Below are 17,300 nucleotides of genomic sequence, written 5' to 3' on the forward strand. Positions count from 1 at the left end.
ACGACCAGATAATCTGTTTTTATGATGCTGATTGAGAGTTAAATATTGGCCATGACACCAGAGAGAACTGCCCTGCTGTTCTTCAAAATAGTGCCGTGGGATCATTTACGTCCACCTGAGAGGGCAGATGGGGCCTTATTTAGTGTCTCATCTGAAAGACAGGCACACACATACACGTACAATTACTCACGCACATGTACAAATACATGCATATATACACATGTACACACATCTATATATTTTATATATATATTCACGTGTGCATGCATGCATGCATTGGATGACCAGAGGCAATATTGGATTGAAGTGCGGTATTGCCCATGTTGAATAAACTGCCAGCGCTCACTCTCGGAGCTCACACACGAAGACTAGGTATCAGAGCGAAGTAACAGAAGGCACCTATGTCTGTGGATTGTACGTAAGTGATAGCACCGTGTGGAGGGGGAGGCAGAATTGGAGAGGTACAAATAGATCTACACTTCGAGCATTTAAAAAAAATGGTGCATCATGGTTGCTTGCAATCAGAAGTAAGGAGATAAACGAGAAAAAAAACAAAATTACACCACTGGTAAATATTTGAGCAATAATGTGACATGAACTTCCTGTTTGGGTATTGTGCTTGAAGATAGGAGAGAGAAAAAAAATCCCCTTCCCTTTGAGACGCAGCAGACGGAAATGCTTTTCACACTCGAGTGATGTTCAGACACTGTGAGAAGCCGGGGCAGAACTGCTTCTCTCCTCCACACAAAACACGCAGCCTCATTAAAACTTAAACGGCTTGGCCTCGGAAGGCAAGAGAGAAACAAAGAAGGAAAAAACAAATTAGAACAAAAACGGTCTGCAGTTTCTCACCGTTACCTGGATTAACCCCTTAACGTCCCCGGGAGGGGCAGGAGGACACAGGTGCTCTTCCCATCGCCCGGCATCATGGAAGCAGTTGCCCTGTACAATTTTGCAGCATCAGCCACTGACGAGCTGAGTTTTAACAAGGGAGAAACTCTCAAGGTGAGTCTTAAACAGCAGATCCATCCTCAACACGGTTTAAGCAATTAAAATCAGCCCTTGTATTCATTCATTTCCTCCTCTGACTATTTTTAGTGAGATATACCTTACATAGGAAAAGGAGAAGGCCATTCAGCCCTCCTGAGCCTGTTCTGGCACTCAATTAGATCAGGGATGATCTGTATCTTAACTCCATCTAGTCCCCACCCCACTTTGATTCTGATACTTTGATGTGCTCGCCGAGCAAAAATCTATCAATCTTAGTTTGGAAATTTTTAATTGACCCCCTCCTCCCCCCACTAGATTTTTGGGGCAGAGAGTTCCAGATTTCCACTACCCTCTGTGTGAAGAAATGCTGCATGGACTATTTCTAATTTTAAGGTTCTATCCCCTTGTCCTGGAGTCCCCCACCAGCTTTCTGCAGCTCTAACAAAACTTCCCTTTTCTATTCCAGCACCCTAACACACAAAACCGCAGGACGATTTTTGTATCTAACAAGTTGATCTGTGAATTCATGGATTACCCTTCACTTTTATCTGATTGTATATTCTGATTGTGCTGGCGACTTTGTGAATTTAGTATTTTCCAAAGGCCCGCAAAAGAAAACCAGTACGTTCATGCTATCTCGATCAAACAGTTCATATCCGCTGAGTGTTTAACTTTGTGAATAAACCTAATGATTCCCATTCGGTTCCTCTCCCAATGGATTTCCTTTCAAATTGCAGCTGTAAAGATAATGATTATCTTGCTTCACAAGATTTTACTGTAGAAAGGGATATTAAATCTGTAATTCTGCATCTTGTAATAGTGTAAATGTCAGTTGGACCATATATATTAATAAAAACATTTTTTGTTAAATCGGAAATAGGCACCGAGAGTTATGCTTCCTAGTTTCTCCCAAAAATAAAACTGGCCCACCTAAATTAATACCATTCAATGTTTGGGACTGATTACTTCCGATTGAGCTCATCATATCTCAGTGTTCAGCCATTTGTTTTTTATTTAAAGTGAGAAGTGGCATGTCATCCTTACAAATGAATTCATCTCAGATTCTAACAGGAGATTTGCACTGAAGCTTGTACAGCAATACATATCGAATCAATGAATTCACCAGTAATCTCATGAAAACGTGAGATATCAATGATATTAGTTCTGTTCAGAATGTACCTATTCACTCATTTGTTGCAGTGCCAGCTCCATCACATTCACTGCTCCTTAACATTATGTTAAAAGCTGCAAAGGTTATTTTTAATATTGTATCGTTTAAAAAATAGCAGGAGCTGGTTTTCAGACTACAAATCATAACCTACTTCTCCTTCTTGGCATTTCTTCGCGGACAAAGATTTTGGGAAGGTTGTAGTCATCAGTTGCAGGCCCGCTAGTGGTTAGTCAGGCCTATCCGTGACTGGGAGATTCTCCCACAGCGGGTACAAGTGTAGGCGTAGTCGCTGCTGGGGGGCGCAATCAGATCTATCCTTCTTCCCCTTTTCTCTTTCATGCTAGTTCTTCGCTCAGTCTCAAAGGTGTCTGTAGCTCTCCTGATGTAGCATCTCCAGGCATCACGATCTATGGCTTGCGCTTCCCACTGGCGATGGTCGATGTGGCACACAGAGAGGGACTCTTCAGGGACTCCTTGAAATGTTTGCATGGGGCTCCTCTGTTCCTTTTACCCGTGATCAGCTCTCCATACAACACGATGTTGAGCAGGCGACTGACGTCCATCCGGGCAACATGACCTGCTCAACGTAGTTGGCTTTGCAGGAGGATGGCCTCAATGCTGGTGATGTTGGCTGTTTCCAGGACTTCAATGTTTGTGATGCAGTCCTGCCAGCGGCTCTTGAGGATGCTGTGGAGGCAGCACTGATGGAAGTGCTTTAGATGCCGGGGGTATAGGACCCATGACTGGGTGTCATACAGAAGGGTGGTGAGGACTATAGCTTTGTACACTTTGAGTTTGGTCTGTGCTCTAAGGCTGTGGTTGCTCCACATACATGTCATAGAGTCTGCCGAATGTACTGTTTGCTTTTGAGAGCCTATTGTCCACTTCCTTGTCTATGGTGGCATCAAACGAGATGACGCTCCCCAAATAAGTAAATTGCTTGCTTAACCTCCAGGACCCAATGATATTATCACCTTGATTTTAATGCCCTCCACCCCTACTTTACTGGTGCCCAATGGGCTGGGCTGAGCAGAGAGTGGTGGTTAAAACTGGAACAGTGCCTACCTCCGCATTCATGCTGCTCCCCCACCCACTGCCATTTTAACTTGGGGTTTGGGAAGGTGTCTGAAGTGCTCAGTTGAGGGCCTCATAAAAGTTGGGGTGCAGTTACATTACAAATCACAAATAAACCATGCAGTTTCATTCACCAAGTTAAGGAGAAAAATACAACAGAAGGTACATTCCTGGATTGTGTGATGAGGTGACCTCTTACCCAAGACTTTGCCTCCCCGCACATTCCTGCTGGATTATTACCCATAAAAACTTGCATTTATATAGCGCCTTTAATGTAGTAAAATGTTCCAAGTCACTATACAGGAATGTTATTGCACAACATTTGAGACCAAGCCACATAGGAGATATGAGGACAGGGGAAAGAGGTAGGTTTTAAAGAGCATTTTAAATTAAGGGAGAGAGCTAGAGAGGAGGAGAAGTTCAGGGAGGGAATTGCAGAGCTTAGAATCTAGGCAGCTGAAAACTGGAGATATGCAAGATGCCAGAATTAGAGGACCGCAGAGATCTTGGAGGGTTGTAGGGCTGGAGAAGGTTACAGAGATAGGGAGGGGCGAGGCAATGGAGGAATTTGAAATGAAGGGGGGAGAGTTTTAAAATTGAGCTGTTGCCAGACTGGAGTCACATGTAGGTCAAGTGGGTGATGGGTGAATGGGACTTGGTGTGAGTTAGGATACAGGCAGCAGAGTTTTGGATGAGCTCAGGATTGGTGGAGTGGGGGACTGGAAAATCTGGAAGGCAGTTATTTTGAGCTTGGAGATTAAGATTGTAGTAGATTTGCTTTTAGACTTGTAGATGAAGTTAACATAGACATCAGTTCAATTTAGCTTGTGTTTGGGTTTGGAACTTTTTAAAATCAGGCCTGAAATAAAGGCAAACAATTGCACAGAAGTGGATTACAAGTCCAGGAGCAGAAGTGATTAACGTAATGCATTGCAGCAGGTCAATACTTGCAGTCACTCCTAATTTCTGTTGGAAATCTCATTCCATAATTGTCAATCTTTCGGAGCCTGATGAATGAACAGAGCAGTGCTTTTTTTCCCCCTCTCCCTTGCTAACTTTCTTCCTTCACCTCCTTTCCTAAAGGCACAGATTCCTTGCTGGGGTACTGCACAGAGAGAGCAGATATTGATCATCCTCTGATTTCTCGTCCAAATGGCCATTATTGCATTGCTACTGGTAGTTAAAATATCACAATCAGCTTTAATTGTTCCCTAGTAGCTCACACAGGATGATCCAGGCATACCCATAGGAAAGATTGTAGATCTGTTTTAGCACTGTTAAAAAAAAACTTGCATTTACATCGGGCCTTCCATGACCTCAGGATGATCCAAAGTATTTTACAGTAAATTAAGCAATTTTGAAGCATAGTCACTGCTGTAATGCAGGAAATACAGCAGCCAATTTGCGCACAGCAAGGTCCGACAAACAAAAATGAGGTAAACGACTAGATAATTTGTTTCTGGTCATGTTGATTAAGGAATAAATATTGGCCATGAAACCAGGGAGAACTCCCCTGCTTTTCTTTGGAATAGAGCCACAGGGTCTTTTATGAGAGGTCAGATGGAGCCTCAGTTTAACATCTCATCTGAAAGATGGCACCTCTGACAGTACAGCACTCCATCAGTACTTCACTGGAGTGTCAGCCTGGATTTTGTGCTCAAGTCTCTGGACTGGGACGCTGACTCAGAGGCAATAGTGCTATCTTCTGAGCAACGGTTGTAAGAAGGTAATGCCATTTAACAATTTGTATTGTAAAAATGGCATTTCAGACACAATGATAAAAATACAGAAGGACCTGTTTTTGATTTTATCCAAGGAACACTTTTTAATAAATGAGCTCCATAGTTCTCATAATCCCATCATACAATATTCAGCGTTGCAGCTTTAATCTTTATGTTGCAGCTGTTACACGTTACAAACCAATGTGGTTGATTGCTTTGGTTGCTGAAGGTGTAAAATTCAGATGGTTGCAAAAGCTAAAAGGCTTGATTTCAGATACACTGTTGCCAAACCTCTTACTTACCTTTTACCATACTTCAAGGGACATGACAATCTGTATGAGGTTAGACTCTTGCAGGCCTCAAGTCTACATGTCCTGGCACACAGATTGGTCCCTGGGCCCTGGGCCCAGGCTGGCTTTCTCCAATTCTTACCCACCTTGGACTCCTAACCAGAGGGTCAGAGTTCATATTAAGCCTTCTGGAAGCCGTGTCACTTTCTGTGAGAAATTCCAGCCAGCTCACAATCAACGGGTGGATCACTTTACACAGCAAGAAATGAAATGGCCTTGGAAAAACAGGCCTTCCTGCCTGTCAGTTGAAGGAGCAAGTGTGACAGTGGTTGAGTAGGTATGAAAATGAACAATTTAAATTGAAATATGATGTAAAATAGTGAAGATCTGCACACGTGCCTATTAGAATAGGGGCAAGAGAAAGATTTTTCATTTTTCTTGAGAGAAAAGTTACTGCGGGCTCAGTACCATGTTACATGCTCACCTTACCTGGAGAAAAACCCAGACAATAAGTGGTTACAATTATTTTTTAAGAAAACCTAAACAGCAACTTGCATTTTTGTAGTGCCTTTAATGTAATAAAATGTCTCCCAAGGCACTTCACACATTATCAAACAGATTTTGACACCAAGCCAAATAAGGAGTTTCGTCATTAAGCAAGAATCATCCCCTGACTACCACAAAGGGCTACGTTCTGTCTATTTGAAATCTTACTTCTTCTGTCTGCTGTGGTTCCAGCCATGACTGTCACCATCAGACTGAAAGCATGCTAAATTGGGAAGGAAAAGCAAAGCTTACAACAGTCTAACATGGAATTTTTGTGCATCTGTCACATACGTTAAATTGGTTTCTTAATTGCTTTCTTAAAGGGAATGTGTTTGGCAAATCTTTGTCTGGCCACGTGAATAGGGATGAAAAATAAGCCTCCTTCCACCCTTTCACTCTTCCCCCTCCCTCTTCCCTCCCCTCCTTCTTCCACCCTTGCACTCACATCCTTCCACCCTTCGAATTCCTTCCACCTTCCCCCCGCCTCCTTCTACCATCCCCCCTTCCACCCTCCCCAAACCTTCTTCCACCCTCCACCTACCTCCTTCCACCCTATCCCACCCTTCCCTGGCCTCCTGGTCGGGGGTGCGGATGGGGAGGTGTCTTGGGGAGGGAATGGGTCAGATTGGGGATTGGAGGCAGCTTCAATCCTCCTTTAGATAATGAGCCCAAGGATTGAGCCCTTACCAAGCCTACTGATAAACTCTCCCGTGCGAACATCAATGTTTCATGCTGTAGTTTGAATGTGCGATCATCACCCTCCAAATTCTGCAGGCAATTATGGAGGAGTTCCACTAGCCTAATCTGTGCAGTGATATTTGATAATAGAACTGCAGAGCATTAAGGAGAGACAAGCCTCACCAGGGCCATTTATAACATAGTCGCCCACTTAGAGGTCCTGAGTCCAAGTGCAGTTACTCTAATTAATGTCTTGAATGGTGTCATAGACAACTTGGGCTCAAATGCATGAGTTTAAGTTTCATTTTGTCTAGTTTTAGAATGAGAAGCTTTTTTACCCAGAGAGTGATTAGAATGTGGAACACATGACCACAGAGAGCAGTTGAGACAAATAACATAGATGCGTTTAAGGGCAACTAGATAATGAGGAGGAAGAGGGGAATAGAAGGATATGCTAATAGGTTGAGATGAATTAGGCTGGGAGGAGGCTCATGTGAAGTATAAACATTGGCATAGATCAATTGGGCTGAATGGCCTGTTTCAGTGCTGTAAATACTTTGTAATTCTATGTAACATGTTGGGGATCAGAGCCAGAGAGCCAAGAAAAGTTATTTCAGGTACCTCATTGTTTCTCCTCACACGGATCACATGAGATGCTGAGGGAGAGCACCACAAGGGGAATGGCATAAATTGGAAATTGGCACAGATGGTGAGGGGTCTCAGAAACTATACTTATCCTAACCAGCCATCCCACTCAAGTAATTTGCCAGACAGCATGCAGAACCATAGTATCATATGTAACGCCAGAAAGCTACAGGGTTTTCTCAGGACCCAGCACAAGGAGGTACTGACCACCTGCATCTTGAGAACTATGCAACGACCACCAGCAACCAACCACCTCACTTGATCCACCCATTGAGGAAGCAATGAGAGGAAATGTTTGAGTTACACAATGGAAGACAGGTGCCATACACTCGCTTAAATGAAAAGCACTGAGGCGAGATGTTTTCTTTCCAGCACTGAAATTTTCTGATGTAAACTAAGCACACGTAGACCTCATAATACCAGGGGGCTTAAAATGAATTTATATTATTGCAGCTGTGACCTGAGAATTTACTTAGGATTGGACACAATAAGACAGCAACAAAGTGATGGATTGGTTTCCTGCAATGTATGCCACAGTGGTGCCATTGTGTTTCACTCCAATTTATTGAGCTGTGGACATTATTATTTGTGCTTTGAATGGAACAGGCACTTAGAAGTTCTCTCACCTCAAGATTGCTCAGGGAGTGGGGTCGAGTGCGGGGTCGGGGGTGGAATTTTCAACATGGCTGCCTGGGAAATAATCTGGCAGAAAGGATCGCCCACCCATTATAGAACCTGCCTGAGTTTAGTTCCCAATGCAATAAAAATCAGACGGCTTCTACAATGGATGCCTAGGTGGTAATATGGACATTAGACAAAACTGTTAGAGATAGATGTAGATGAAACAGTAATTAAAATTGACGAAATGACAGATTTGTTAAATGAATACTTGTACTTGTCTTCACAGTAGAGGACAAAATATCAACGGTATAAGGGAAGCTAACATAAGTCAACAGGAGGAATTTTTTGAACTTAATATAGGTTTTCGAAAATGGTACTGGAGAAAGTAATGGGACTTAAGTTCGACAAATCTCCAGGACTTGCTGGTTTTTACTTGGGGGATTAAAAGAAATAGGTGAGGAAATTGTAGATGCATTAGACGTAATATTTCAAAGCCCTCTTGTTTTGGGTGTTGTGCTATTGGATTGGAAAATTACAAAATGCAATTCCATTGCTTAAGAAGGAATGGATAGACCTGTCAGTCTACCTTCAGCTGTGTGGAAGTTGCTGGAATCTGCCACACGGTGACTGAACACTACGGCAAGTATGAGCAAATCTAAATATTTTCCAACAGGAAAACAGAAGGTTTGACAAAACTAGGACAAGAAATGCAAAACACTTCTGGAAGATAAATAGGTTAGTGGAATGTCTCAACAGGTGGCAGAGGTCATTAACGTGTTGCCTCACACTTCACCACATCTTGGGAAAAAAAAGTAAGGAAACAATCTGAAGGGATAAAAACAAAAGCAAAAATGCTGCAGATGCTGGAAATCTGAAATAAAAGCAGAAAATGCGGTAAACACTTAACAGGTCTGGCAGCAGCAGTTCTGATGAAAAGTCTTTGACCTGAAACGTTAACCTTGTTTCTCTCCACAGATGCTGCCGGATCTGTTGAGTATTTCCAGCACTTCCTGTTTTTATTTAACAATCTGAAGGAGTAGATGAACAGAGAAACCTTAGGGCTCAAATGCATAGTTCTCTTAAAAATAAACAAAGCCATAAAAAGTGCCGACAAAAATTGTGAATTTTCTAACAAGGGCAGAGTACAAGAGTAAAGAGTAGTCAGTAATGTGTACAAAGCATTGATTAGGCCACAGTTAGAGAACAATGTACGGTTTCAGATGCCCCATGGAGAAAAGATATTAAGGCCAGAGAGAGGGTTCAGCATAGATTCACCAGTGATGGGAAACTATGATAGAAGGAGAGACTAAGCAATGAACAGCTTAGTAGAGATTTTAATAGAATTAATAGAGAAGGACTATTTTCTTAGGTTGTGGAGTCAGTAACAAAAGGTCTTCAGTCTAAAACCATCACTAAGAGAACAAAGGCAACAAATGTTGGAACATAGAATGCTTTGGCACAGAGAGTGGTTGAGGCAGTGACTATCCTTTAGTAGACTTCTACAATCATATTAATTGCTTTCTTTCAGGTGCTTAACATGGAGGATGATCCTAACTGGTATAAAGCTGAATTGCGTGGGTTGGAAGGCTTTGTTCCCAAGAATTACATTAAAGTCAAACCACATGAGTGAGTATCTTCTGGTAACTGAACACTTACATATTTCGCCTCACAGTACCATAATGTTGTGTTCTGCTGCAACATGCATGTGGTAAAGCAAGGTTTGTTCTTAGCTGGAGCCACAGTAGCGGTCTTAAAAAGTTTCACTGTTTTAGGGGAAGAATAATTCAATAGGATTGTTTGACGCTGTGATAGTTTCCATGGTTGGATTATTTGTCCGAGAAGGAGAGTGTGCACAAAATACCAGCCATGAATTGGTACCCCAGCATGGGAAGGGAAAAATCTGTTTGATGAATAATTAAAAGGGTACTTTGGTGGCAAGAAGTACCTTGCCTTCTTACTTGCTTTCGTGTTGTCTGAAGGATGGATATTGCGGAGGACACTAGAACATCGCCCTGCTCTTCTTTCCTGCAATCCTGTGCAGCCTTCTGAACAGGTTGACAGGGCCTTGATTTAACGCTTCTTCTGAAAGACGGTTCCTCCAACAATGTAGCACTCGTTTCAGTATTGCACTGGAGCACATACGTTATATGATCAAGTAGCGCTTGAACCCATAGCCCTTGTGATTTTAAACTTCAAATGAAAAGAACATCCCCTCTGCTATTTGAGCCAAATCGTAAAGGCATTTTAACTTCACAATTACACTTCAATTCAATTAGCACAGAGTGGAAATCTTCCCCCAATAATTTTTAGGTGCAGATAAATTTCAGCCCAACTCATCCATCCTTTTCTTGGAGATCGACTCCTCTTACCATAATCTCCCTCACTGTAAACCCTCAGCCCCATTTATCTCCCGAACCACCTAAACATCTTCATAACTCATTTATACTGTCTGCGTTAATGGCCTTTCGCAAAAACTTATTGCACAACTCTATATTATCTTCTGAGTGAAAAAACTCCACTTGACCAGTCAAAACTAGAGAGTCAAGTGAAAATTTTATTGCTGATAAATTTGTGCGTTCTATATATTTTTTTAAAAAATTGTATTGCAACAGAAACAGAGACTGTGAAAACATTACAGTCCTGAATCTGTGACTATGAGACTGAGAACTTCTGTTAATACAGAAGGTACTTGGCTTTTTCTTAGAACAGTAATCACCCATCTGGATAAGCATCATTTCATCATCAGGTTTTGAATAACCATCAGCATCACTTTGAAGCTGGATCACATCTCAGAAAGCATTTCCCTTCCTGTGTTTGCAAACTTGTGTTCCACTCAAACGAGCCTTGCTACCCTTAAATAAAATTGTGTTCAATAAAGTAATGGAGATTCACACATGATGGAAGATGACATTCAAAATAATTAGTGCACTTTGCTCATTTGGATTTGATGATATTAATTAGGTGAAATGAAAAAAAAACAAGAAGAACTTGCATACTTTACAACCAGTGAAGTATTTTTGAAGTGTATTCATTATTGCAAAGTAGGAAATGTGGCAACTAGTTTATGCAGAGCAAGATTCCACAAACTGCAATGAGATAATGATCAGATTTGGTGTTTTAGTGATGTTAATTGTGGGACATATTTCAGCCAAGACACTAGGGAGGACATTTCTGTTCATGTTCAACATTGCAGATTATTTATGTCCACCCAAGAGTACAGATGGGGCTGCAGTTTAATGTCTCACCTGAAAGACAGCACCTCTGACAGTGCAGCACCCACTCAGCACTGCACTGAAATGTCAGCAAAGATTATGGGATAAGGTCTCTGGAATATGACTTGAACTGATAAACATTCTGACTCAGAGGCGAGTGTGCTGTCCACTGACTCTTTAACCCTGATATACGAACATGTACATTATACAGGATTGTATAATATTGCTTTTTGATATTGATTTTAATATTCCTGCTTTTTTTTAATTGAACAGCTGGTATATAGGCAGAATCTCCAGGACATCAGCTGAAGAATTACTCCTGAAACAAGGATATGTCGGAGCTTTTCTATTACGAGAGAGTGAGAGTTCACCTGGGGAATTCTCCATATCGGTAAAGTAAGTGATGCAACAATTTATAATGTAAATCATCACCCAAGCTCACAATAATTACAAACCAACAGATTTACCTTCTCTGTAGCTCCACTGATGTGTGTTTGTTTTTGCATTTTTGTTTTGTTGAGAAAGTTGGAGATGGGATGGAGGTCTATAATGCTGCATAGCAAGCTTGAAAGGAATAGGAAAAATCCCAAAGTAATGATTTGCAGACGACAAGCTTGAATTTTCTTTTTAATGTAAGTGCCTGTAAATTATCGGAGGAAGGGAAAGCTAAGGGGAGGTATGGAGTTTTGATTCAGAATGAGTTAGAGTAGGAGATGGATTTTTGACTTTAACAGTGAGCATTATAAAAGAATCATAAATAACACAGCACAGAAGGAGGCCATTCAGCCCATCGTTCTTGTGCCGGCATTTAAAACACAATGTATCATAGCACATCCTCAGTTCAGCCTTCCGCAGCGTGAAGGGCGATATGCAATAACAGACTGTGTTAATAAAACTATTGGGCTGGATTTTAAGAACCCACTGCCGATCTTGGCGGCGAGCTCAGAAAATGGCGGCCCGCAATGCCAAAGAGCTGCCGCGATGCCAGGGCAGCCCACCCCCACCAATCTCATGGAGGGGGAGGACTGTCTGTCCCCTGCAATGGTGTCAGCTGTCTGTGCACAGGCATTGGCACCATTTTTAAAGGACGGCTAGCTCTGCCGCCTAATTTAATTTTTTAAAGACATACCCCAAAATTAAATAAATACGTTTCCAACACCCCTTTCCCACCCCCCATAACAATTACAATAACCCCCAAAAAACTTACCTTTTAAATGTGACCGTCCCCCCTAGACTGCACAAAGTCTGGAGTTCACCCCTTCCCACAATCCGCTACACCCATTTCGTTTATTTGACCCTGTCTCCCCCCTCGCCCACAGAAAATATTAACTCCTCCCCACTCCCCACCAGTGTCATGCCGCCTTTCCCTGGACGGGGAATCGAAGGTGCAGGAGTGCCGGCTGCCGCGCCAACGTTTGCGGTGGGCCCTCAAGATTGCAGGTAAATGTATTCATTTCATTCACTTGAATATTGTAATTGAGGTCCCATTGCCCAGCGGCAGGAGGGCCACAACAGAGCCTCGCCGCCACTCGGCGGATTGGTCCGGGCCCTCCCGCATCGAGGTCCGTGGTGGGCCTTTTCCGGACCCATCTCCAGGCCCCCGCCATCCCCCGCCACGGAGCCTGACGTTGAGGGCTTGGTAAAATCCAGCCCAATGTCTCTCTTCCCACACTATCAAAGAAAGAAGGACTTGCATTTATAGAGCTCCTCTCATAATCTCAGGATGTCCCAAAGCAGTTTACAGCCAATGAATTATTTTTGAAGTGTGATCACTGTTGTAATGTTGGAAACATGGCAGCCAATTTGTATTCAGCAAGATCCCACAAACAGCAATGTAATAATGACCAGATAATTAGATTGTAAGTGATATTGACTGAGGGATAAATAATGACCAGGACACCAGGGAGAACTTCCCTGCTCTTCAAAATGGTGCCGTGGGATCTTCTATATCCACCTGAGAGGACAGACAGTGTCTCAGTTTAACATCTCACCCAAAAGACAGCACTTCTAACCATGCAGCATTGCAGAGCATCAGCCTAGATCTTGTACTTAAGTGGGATTTGACTCCACAACATTCTCACACAAAGGTGAAAGTGTTACCCACTGAGCCACAAAGTGGCTAGTTGAAGAGTGTTTGACGACAAAGACCTCAAACCTAGCACCAAGCTCATGGTCTGCAGTGTTACCTGCCCTCATGTATGCGGCAGAAACATGGACACTATACTACAGACATCTCAAAGCCCTGGAGAGATATCACCAGTGATGCCTTTGCAAGATCCGGCAAACTCAGTGGCAGGACAGGCACTCCAATATCAGTGTCCTCTCTCAGGCCGACATCCCCAGTATCGAGACACTGGTCATGGCTAGTCAGTTACGGTGGGTGAGCCACATCATCCGCATGCCTGACACAAGACTCCCAAAACATGCTTTCCACCTCGAGCTCCGGTATGGCAAGAGGCTAGCAGGAGGGCAGAGAAGACTCTACAAGGATGTCCTTAAAGCCTCCCTGAAAAAATGTGACATCGCCACTGATTTGTGGGAATCTCTTGCCAGAGACCACCCAAAATGGAGAAGAAGCATCCCCGAAGGTGCCAGCCAGTTCCAACAACGTCGACATGCCCCGGCAGCGACCAAGTGTAAACAGCAGAAGGAGCATTCAGAAATTCGAGCATCCCATTCACTCACCTCATCAAACACCACCTGCCTCACCTGTGGCAGAGTGTGTGGATCTAGAATTGGACGATTCAGTCACCAAAGGACCCACAACCCTAGAGTGGAAGAAAGTCATCCTTGTTCCCGAGGAACAAGAAGAGAAAAAGAAGGGATATACCTTTTAACAAGCCTATCTAATTAAAAAATAAAACAGCAATTGATCTTTTAAACTGCAAGCAATATCTCCACTATCTTCCATTGTTAAGATAGGAGGGAATGCCCTGCTGTGCAGGGTTAATGGTGAGTTTTATCTCCAGCCACATGGCGGAGCTATTGACTACACCAGCCACACTAAGAGTTAGGTAACATGCTGTTGTAAGCTGTAAAGGAAGTCGCTCAAAGTCTTGTTTATCTCCATAACCATCTCAGCTTGAAGAGTCACAATTTGCTGAATATTCAAACATTTTGGCTGACTCTAAAGGTGTCGCTTTAAATCTCCAGAGATCTGCTGATAGATTATGCAAAGTTACACCCATCCTCATCCGATCTCTAGTGCAGGTGTTGTTGGTGCGGTGGGTGTAAACTGTTGGGCTGAGTGTTTATTTCAAAATCTTTAAAGTGGTACTGCTGATTGCAGGTGCCGGGCAGTCCCGCTGCCTGAAAGAAAGAACACACTTCCATTTATATAGCACCTTTCACAACCTCAGGATGCCCCAAAGTGCTATACATTATAGTATAGAGCACAGAAACAGGCCATTCGGCCCAACCAGTCCTTGTCAGCATTTATGCTTCACTTGAGCTTTCTTCCATCCTTTCTTAACTAACTCTATCAGAATAACCGTCAATTCCTTTCTCCCTCACATGCTTATCTAGCCTCCCCTTAAATGTATCTATACAATTCAAGTCAACCACTTCCTGTGGGTGTGAGCTTCACATTTCCACAACTCGCTGGGTAAAAAAAAAATTCTCACAGCCAATGATGTCTGTTTGAAGTGTAGTCAGTGTTGTAATGTAGGAAATGTAGTAATTTGCACACAGTAAGATCCCACAGAAGTGATAATGTCCAGATTATCTTTCTTTCGGTGGTGTTAGTGGAGGGATAAATATTGACCAAGACATCATGAAAAACTTCTTTGTTCTTCAAAATAGTGCCATCGGATCTTATATGTTCATTTAATATTCCACCCAAAGGACGGTACCTCTGTCGGTGCGGACCTCCCCCAGTTCTACACTGAAATGTCAGCCTAGATTTTGTGCTCAGAGTCTATTGAGTATGACTCAAACCCACAACCTGAAACTGTAACTTAAAGGAGGCAAATGAGGAGCATCCAAGGCTTGACATTCCATGAAAACTATGGGCCTCTCTCCATTGTTCCTCGGTGAGGGACCCAGCAGGAAGAAGGGAGAGAGGAGTTCATTTCACAACCTTCATTTGATTGCACTCATAGCCTGAGCACCATGTGCCATGAATGATTTGTTTCTCTCACGCCTTTATCAATGCTACGTTGTTATGGAAGTGATTCTGTTTTTTTTGTTAAAATATTTTTTGAGGAATTCATGGTTAAATTGAATAAATGTTGGACCAGTTTTTTTTTCAAGAGGGCACTGAAAGAACTAGTTTGGCAACAATGTTTACTGGTTGTCACATGACTTAAGTTAAAAATAGAACAGAAACCCTGGTAACAGGGGCAGATGAGGGCAGCGAATTTAGTAGCGTGCCCCTTGATTCGACAAGCCCAGGAGCAGCAGCACGCACCTGAGAGAGAAAACTCGCAGGCGTTTGGTAGTAGAGTCAGTGTGTTTTACCTTCTGGAATGAAATAAAGTTAGCCTGCTGCTGAAGAAGTGTCAAGGAAGGAGAGAAGACCACAACCCAGCTCGCTTTCCAGCATCTATAAAAGACCCTGAGAAGTCCACTATGTCAATTCATCTCATCTCCTGTCTTTGAGGAAAGGCCCACTAGACTGGTTCTCAATGCCGCCTGCAAAGAACTGTTCTAAAAAATCTCAGAGACCCGTCTACGTTTACTCAGAAGTTAGACTGCATGCCAGCTTTGGAACACAAGGGGCTGAAATTTATGCCATAAACAATGGCGGCCCGCACGCACAAGCTGAGCTTCACAGAACTGAAGCAATATTAAACGCCAGGGCAGACCGCCACCCCCCCGCCCCCTATGATATGGAGGGTCGGGCAGTCCAACCCCTGCAATGGCGCAGGTGCCATTGTGCAGGAATCAACGCATTTTTAAAGGGCTTCAAGCTCTACATTGCAATTAAAATTTTTAAAGATACAGTGTTTGTAAAAATTGAAATAAAATTATCCTGACCATCTCCCACCTCCCTCAATAACCATGGAAATAAAAACCTGCCCTCTGCCCCCATAAAACACTTACCTTGTGCTCCCGACCTTCCCCCCAGCCAAAGTTCATCAACTTTAAACCTTACCCCTTCCCATCACCCCGTAGACCAATGACATTAGTTTTACCCCCCTCCCCCCGCACAGAGAAACTTGCCTGCTCCCCTCTCCCCATCAGTGTTCCACCTCAGATCTCTGGACGGAGATCTGAAGGCAGGGGAGTGCCGGCCAACAGCACCAACATTGCACTGGAACAGACAGTGGGAGTGGGTAAGTCATTTCTTCATTCATTCACATTTATTCAAATATTTAGATTTGGCTCCCATCGCCAAGGGGCAGGGGGGCCGCCACGAGGCCTCACCACCGCCAGTAATATTGGGCCGGGCCTTCCTGGCGTTGAGGCCGGTGGTGGGCCTCTGTCGGAGGGATTTTCCAGACTCCCCTGCCACAACTCCCAACATCGTGGGGGCTGTAAAATTCAGCCCAATATATTTCATCTGCTGTTTTCTTCAGGAATGAACAAGTATTCAGCACAAGTGCTATTTTTTTGTGTCTGTAACAGAGCTCTGAACCAAAATCCCTTTTTTTTTTGCTTAACCAGTGTATGTATGTGTGTGTGTGTGTGAGTGTGAGGGGCTAAGGTAAAAAGGGGACTTAAAAATTTCAATCTGTGTGTTTATGGTTTACTTCATTACCAGTTAAGATTTGTTTTATAATAAACTGATAATTTTGTTGTTCATTAAAGAAACCTGGTTATGTGTTTTATTCTTGGAAAAATAGGAGTATATAATTGACTTTATCAGTAAGTGGGAAAATTTAAATATATATTGTGACCTGTGGAGAAGTAGGACATAAACAATGCATTCCTCCTGCCTCAGTCATAACATGTGTGAATGGCAAGTTAATTGTGAAGGAACAGAGGCACGGGATTGACTCACTGTCAGTACCAACACACCTGTATTTTATCTGCTGTGTCTGCAGTTCTGTGCAATGAGTGCATTTTGCATGGCTGCTTAAATGTGGTTTTGAGACTTGCAAATGGGCAAATAAATTCTTGAAAGGTTCGCATTTGAAACTCAAATATTTCGCCTACGTACTGTGCGGTAAAGGTAATGTGGGGTTTGATTCCAGGTCTTTGCTAGGTTAGCTGCAGGGTAGCACATGAACCATTACCATTTTTTTCTTTATTTGTTCTTGGGTTGTGAGCTTTGCTGGCAAGCTCTGCATTTATTGCCCATCCCTAAGTGCTGAACCACTTTCTTGAACCACTGCAGTCCATGTGGTATAGGGTAAATCCACAGTGCTTACTTTTCTCCAGTGGTTTTGATACAACTGAGTGACTTGCT

At 43.0% G+C, this 17,300-nt stretch overlaps 1 protein-coding gene across 1 annotated transcript in view; it reads left to right on the forward strand.

The window, feature by feature from the left end:
- Nucleotides 1-656: 656 nt before the first annotated feature.
- LOC137383500 (GRB2-related adapter protein-like) overlaps nt 657-17,300 on the forward strand; it is a 43,354-nt gene continuing 26,710 nt past the window's right edge. The window contains exons 1-3 of the mRNA XM_068056507.1: nt 657-1,005; nt 9,265-9,362; nt 11,222-11,344. Of these exons, the coding sequence (XP_067912608.1) occupies nt 928-1,005; nt 9,265-9,362; nt 11,222-11,344 (299 nt within the window). The 5' untranslated portion in view covers nt 657-927. The remainder of the gene's footprint in view (nt 1,006-9,264; nt 9,363-11,221; nt 11,345-17,300) is intronic.

This window comes from Heterodontus francisci, chromosome 24 (genome assembly GCF_036365525.1).
Source record: "Heterodontus francisci isolate sHetFra1 chromosome 24, sHetFra1.hap1, whole genome shotgun sequence".
Taxonomy (NCBI): Eukaryota; Metazoa; Chordata; class Chondrichthyes; order Heterodontiformes; family Heterodontidae; genus Heterodontus; species Heterodontus francisci.